This window comes from Diabrotica undecimpunctata, chromosome 2 (genome assembly GCF_040954645.1).
Source record: "Diabrotica undecimpunctata isolate CICGRU chromosome 2, icDiaUnde3, whole genome shotgun sequence".
In the NCBI taxonomy this organism is placed as follows: domain Eukaryota; kingdom Metazoa; phylum Arthropoda; class Insecta; order Coleoptera; family Chrysomelidae; genus Diabrotica; species Diabrotica undecimpunctata.
Window position 1 is genome coordinate 30,730,383 of NC_092804.1, and position 6,861 is coordinate 30,737,243.

At 34.5% G+C, this 6,861-nt stretch overlaps 1 protein-coding gene across 1 annotated transcript; it reads left to right on the forward strand.

The window, feature by feature from the left end:
* The first annotated feature begins 3,464 nt into the window (after positions 1–3,464).
* Positions 3,465–4,286, forward strand: LOC140433638 (uncharacterized). Its single transcript, XM_072521619.1, has one exon. The coding sequence runs from the start codon at positions 3,465–3,467 to the stop codon at positions 4,284–4,286; it is 822 nt and encodes a 273-aa protein (XP_072377720.1).
* The last annotated feature ends 2,575 nt before the right edge of the window (positions 4,287–6,861 follow it).

Sequence of the window (6,861 nt, forward strand, 5' to 3'; positions counted from 1 at the left end):
ATTAAAATATTTGGAAAATGGGGAAAATATTAAACGAATAGATTAAACCTTACATTTTATATTTTTATTGGGGAAGCAAAAGAATTTGATAGTATTACGGCCAACAAAACTTCGCTTTTTTCTTAATTATTTAATAATACTCTAATTGATTTTCTTCAGTCACTGATCAAGTGTACGTTTTTAGTTTTGATCTAATTTATATACCGCACTTAGAAAATTCATTACTTCTCTGTAAACTTACAAAATAGGCCACTAAAAATAGTCAATCAAATATTTCAAATATTTGACATCACCACTTAGATTGTAAAAATGCTGATGTTAATTTTTTTACATGCGAGAAACCATGTCATATTTTCGCTGTATTAATTCCTATCATTCTCTACCTTAATTTTAAAATCATTACCCTACTTTAACTCTTCCTACTCTTACTTCAATCCCACTCCTTTAGAAATACAGACAGTTTTAAAATAGAAACGAAAAAGACACTCTCTCGACTGTTGACTGCCACTGGCAACAGACGTACTCTCTCTCTCTCTCTCTCGACTGTTTACTGCCACTAGCAAGAGACGAACTCTCTTTGACTGTTGACTTTCGCTAGCAACAGACGGCCTCTTTCTTGACTGTTGACTGCCGCTAGTAACAGACATTCTCTCTCTCTTATAGTAACGCGAAAAATACCGCAAATTCTCTTTTGAATCTACCGCGAGACATGTGTTTAAAAACCGATAAAGGCAACTCCCTTCGTACGAGGAACAGCCGCAAGTGAGAGCCTATAAATACCGCGATGTGTGTGTAACAGCAGTATTTTTAGGATTTTTTATAAACTTGATTGGGCTATTATCTGTACAACCCTTTACTCTTCTTCTTCTTTCAGTACCCTGTCCGATTATCGAACGTTGGCAATAAAAACTTTGTTTACGGCGGCTCTAAATAAATTAGCGGTGGTCTCTTGATACCATTCTCAGAGATTTTGAAGCCAGGATATTCTTCGTGGGCCTGAGCCTCTCCTTCCGGCGATCTTACCTTATGTTATGAGGTGTAGAAGGTTATACCTCTCTGGATGTCTCATTACATGACCGAAATATTGTAACTTTCGAATTTTTATCGTTTTTGTTACTTCTGTGCTCTTTTTCATTCGATGTAAAACTATTTCATTTCTTATTCGATCAACCCAACTTATCTGCAATACTCGTCGATAAATCCATATCTCAAAGGCCTCTAATTTTTTCCTTAATGTCTCTGTAAGGGTCCAGCTCTCCATACCATACAGCAATGTGGAGAATATGTAGCAGCGTATTAATCTGACTTTAAGGTTTAACGTAGTATATCTATTAATTAGAATTTTATTTAATTTATAGAAGGCGGCTCTGGCTTTTTCAATGCGTATTCTAATTTTTTTATCCCAGTTATGTTCGTTGGTTGTAACTCCGTTTTGCTGACAACCATAAGTTTTTTCTTAGAAGTATTAAGTTTTAGCCCATATTCATCACATGCTTCGGTTACCCTGTTCATAAGTAGTTGCAGGTCTTCTTCATTGGAGGCAATAAGTAATGTGTCGTCTGCATATCTGAGATTGTTGACATTAATTCCGTTGATTTTAATGCCTGTATCTTCAACTTCAAAGGCTTCTTTGAAAATAAATTCGGACTAGATACTAGAGTAGAGGCGATATAATATATCATTGCCTCACTCCACGTCGTATTTTCACTGCTTCCGTCGTGTTGTGTCCAGCTCGTATGTTTGCACATTGATGTTAATACAAATTTTTGATAATACGGAGGTCTCGGTCATCAATTCCCACCTGTTGCAAGACACCTATAAGTTTGTCATGATTAACTCGGTCAAAGGCCTTTTCGAAGTCGATAAAACACATATATACTGATTGTTTTATATCCCTACATCTTTTAACCATGACCTGCAAACTGAAAAGTGCTTCTCTGGTTCCGAGATTGTTTCTGAAACTGAAACCCTTTACTACCTATCCTAATTTATTTTGAACCAGCCCTATCTAATACAGTCCTCATACACTGAAATTGTATTAATAATTTCAGATGTATACCCTTTTTAAGGCTCTCTTCCTTCATAACCTTCTAATTTTCCATAACCCTCTAATTTTAAATATAATATATCCCATATATCCCATATGTGGCATATAATTAAAAAGACAGTTTAATTCAGTATTCAGGTATTCATTCTTCTTTGCAAATTAATTCATTTTGTGTGCAAAAATATTAATTTGTTAAAAGTGTTAACACCTCTTAAAAATTAAACATAACGCCGATGTTTCGGCAAGGTGTTAAAATGTTTCCATTAGATCAAATTACATTATCATTACATTAAAAATAATTAAAAAAAAAATGTAATAATTAACTTGTTATTTGGAACGTTGGTAGGTTAAACAGTGGCGTTAATTTAATAGTAATTTTTCTGTTTTTTTTTTCATGTTTTTCCATGACGTTTTGTGTATTTTATTTTGCGGAATGTAAATTTTACTTTTTACCTTTTATTTTATAAGGAATGGTTTAAGTTTTCGCAAAAGTGAAAGAAATGTCAAAAAGAAATTATGATATTGAATTTTTTCAGATTATGCCTGGAAAAACTTTTACCTCACAATCACAAAAACTCGTTGTAATTTTAATCAAGTTCTTTAAATTAGAAAAAAGGAATGGGGGACCGTTGAAACCATTGTCATGTGTTCAAGAGGTACAAACAGGACAATTTTCAAATGTGCACTATTATAATATTGCACATTAAAACAACAGCCCTAGCCAAACATTCTCTAGAAAGTAGTCAGTTCTTTAATTTTGAAAATGTAGGGGAGAGTTGTCCAAAACGGGGACGTCGGATCAAACGGGGTCAGGCCACCTCTGTCAAGTGATGCTACAAAGAGCGGCTTAAGTTGGTATTACTAGCAGCAGGCGTTCATATTGCCATTACAAGTTGGTTTTCGAACAGTTAGTAACCTCTGCTTGGTTCAGCGAGTAAACGGAAGTTTTTCTAAATTTATTTAACTATTTTCTTGTGTTTTGTGGGTTCTGTAGGCGGTTAATACTAAACTCGGTAAGAACTTCTTTAAATTTGTTAGATTTTAAGCTTTCAATTTTATATTTATGTTGCTTGATAATCTCACGAGGAGTGCGGTGAACGCCATGTTTTTACAATGTAGCACTGTCAGACAACACGGGGACATTTGAAGTTGTCCAGAACGGTGACGTCCCCATTTTACCCGACGCTAGACTATAAAATGTGTTGATTATTAAATAGTTTTACATCAATGTATAATAGTATTCTAAGATATCCTATGTCTATAAAACTTTATATAGGCATTAATATCAAATAATTTTATTTTTGTTAAATTTTAATTGTGTTTAATGTATGATTATGATTTTTATATATTTACTGATTTATATTATATGTGTTAAAGATAAAGCCTAAGTTATGTGGTTTTTTTTTCAGATCTGACAATGGGCCGGTACAAAAGGACGACGAATAGACAGAGCTGGAATGAAGAGAGCATGAAATTTTCTGTTCAAGCCGTTTTAGATGGGCAAATGGGGTACCGAAAGGCTTCTGCTAATTTCCACGTTCCTCAGACAACACTTGAGAGACGCATAAAAAAGGCTCGTGAACTTGGGTTGTCAGCTAGTGAATCGTCTAGAAAAATGCTTGGATGTTATAAAAGTGTTTTTTCCAAGGAACAGAAAGAAGAATTAGCCCAACATATTGTCAATATGGAAGAGAGGCTTTTTGGCCTTACACTAATGGATCTACGCCATTTAGCGTTTGAATTAGCTGAAGTCAATGGAATTGATCACACCTTCAACAGGAGCAAAAAAGCTGCTGGCAAAGATTGGCTGTATGCATTTCTAAAAAGGAATCCAAGACTTTCGCTGTGCTCTCCGGAGCAAACTTCCTTGGCGCGGGCTAAGGGATTCAATCGAGATGCAGTTAATAAATTTTTCGATCTGTTAGAAGATATATTAAAGAAATATAACATTTCCCCTAAGGATATCTATAATGTTGACGAAACAGGAATCACGACGGTTCCTAATAAGGCATCAAAAATTTTAGCGCTGAGTGGGAAGAAACAAGTAGGTGCTTTAGCTTCATCTGAAAGAGGAACACTAGTGACAGCCGAGACATGTATGAGTGCTGCTGGAAACTACATGCCCACAATGTTTATATTTCCACGAAAAAGGGAAAATCCTGCATTAATGGACGATGCTCCAGCAGATTCTTTGCTTTTTTCCATGAAACAAGGTGGATTACAACAGAAAGCTATTTAGTTTGATTCAAGCAATTTGTTGAGTTTTCAAACCCAAAACTAGACAAGCCAGTCTTACTTCTGTTAATATTGCGAAAGAAAATAATGTTATTATACTCTGCTTTCCTCCTCATACGACTCATCGCCTCCAGCCACTGGACGTTTCTTTTATGGCTTCCCTTAATACCTACTATGAACAAGAACTCAGAAAGTGGTTGATCAACCATCATGGATAAGCGGTTACAATTGCACAAGTCGCAAAACTTTACGGTGCTGCTTTTCAAAGAGCAGCCTCAGTTCAAACAGCAGTTAAGGGCTTTGAGAAAACTGGTATATATCCTTTTAACCGTGACGTGTTTCCTGATAGCCTATTTGCACCAGCTGAAACAACGGAGAGACCCTTAGATCAAAATCACCAACCTAACCTTGCTTCGACATTAAACAACTGTCCTACTCTTCAAACGTCAGTGTTCATGCCTGAACAAGATGGTCAAGGAAGTACCTCGTGTCTCAAATTACCCTGTTTGGGTAATGAGACCTCTTCGTGCCTCAAATCAGTTACCCTGGGCAAAAATACCTATTCGTGCCTCGAATCTGCTACCTTGGATAAAGATACCTCTTCTTGCCTTCTGCCAAATTCTGTGTCAAATACTTCCAATGCTGAAACATTGGTATCCCCAACCCAACCTGATTGGTTCAAATCTGGATTATCCATGGAGCAGCCTTCCACTTCTTTTGCTATAATATCACCAAGGTGTCTGATGTCACCTCCCCAAGAACAAGAAAGAATCAGAAATACAACACATAACAGAAGACGCGGCAGAACCGCAGTTTTGACGTCGTCACCTTACAAGAGAGAACTATAAGATGAAGAAAGAGCAAGCAAAATGAAAAAAGAACCTAAAAAGAAACTGTTTAAAACATCTAAAATGCTGAATAAAACAAGACTGAAGAAATTTGGCAACAGTAGCGATAAAGAAAACCTTCCAAAAACTGATGTTGGTCCCACATTAAAGAAAATGAAGTTCGAAAACCAGAACGAGTCTTCCTCATCTGAAGAAGGGGGCAGTGATGAGGCTTGTATATTTTACAGTGAGATTTTCTCTGCTTCTAAGGACAAAGAAGGGTAGATTCAGGATGCTCTGGTTGGTAACACTTAAAAACTCACAAAAAATTATTTTAAAATTGTTTTGTGTCTATGTTTTATCCTGTCACAAGTGTAATACGTATTTGTCATAAACTTAAAATGTGTGCTATTGTAATTAAAATGTTAAAAAAGATAAAAAAAAAATAAAAATAAAAAAAATCCATTGTTTTTAATGAGGTCCCCATTCTACCCAAACGGTGGTCTAGAACGGGGACATTTACATTTTTTCATAGGTTTAGATTTTGACCAAGTAATAAATAAAATAAGTCTGCCAAAACTTATTTAGTGATAAAGTAATAATCACTAACTCTATTGCGCTTTAAACAATGTTAATTACAGTATTCACTTCTTGTAAATCACTAAAAATACACTAGCGTCCCCATTTTGGACAACTCTCCCCTACAGATTTTGGAAAAAGAACAAAATTACAACAAAAGATGCATATTGGAGATGATTTACATAAGAAAACATTAAAATTTTATCAATAATAAGACTGACATCAAAGATCTTTCCAATATGTATTATAATTTAATAAATTGAGTTGTTTTTAAATGCACTATGGCAGATATTTAAGATACGACCCTGGACCACTCGTGTTTCGAGATACCTGCCAGATGTCATCTGTCAATGTTAGTTACCAATTTTTTAATCCATGTTAAACTTTTAAAGAATTTTAAAGTGAAATATAATTGTTTAATGTAATGTTTGTAAAATAAAGTGCTTATTGAAAATGGCAAATAGCCAAAACGTTTAAGCAATATTTATCCAATAGCAAAAATGTTTATATACAAGATACATTATTTTTTAGTTTTCTACTATTATGTATTTCTTAATTTGGTTTCGATTTAACCTTATCAGCTGCAGATACATATATTACTGACTATCCCCATTTCGTCAGCTATTAGAAAAACATTCAAACGCAGACAGATTGTACGAAGATGATTTATAGAGAGATAATGCACTAAAGCTCGTATCATTTTCATGTCAGCATGGAGTGCAATTTTTAAAGAAGGCGAGTTTCAATTACATGTAAGAGTATTATGACATTGATCAATTGTTTATCATTTATTTCGTATTACCTAAGCTTTAACCCAAAGATAAGCGGATTTCTCTTAGCTGAATACAAAAAAATCCTTAATTCATGAATATTAAGTAGTTACTGTAATACACTAATTGGTTATAAAAATAACACTTAATAAATTATGTAGCAGAGTGTATGTAGATCACGTAATACAAATACAAAAATATTATAGAAACTGGTGAAGAGTTGAACCGAAGAAGTAATAACGAAAATGAAAATAAACATTGAAACACATTTTGTAGAGTTAGAAATTTCAAAGAATTACCCTGAGCTTACTTTTTTCAACTCTACGAGTATTTTCGATCAACGAGTAGTAGGTTGTGGTAACTTTCTGCTTGGGGTTGGCCTGAAATATGTTTCTAGTGGGTT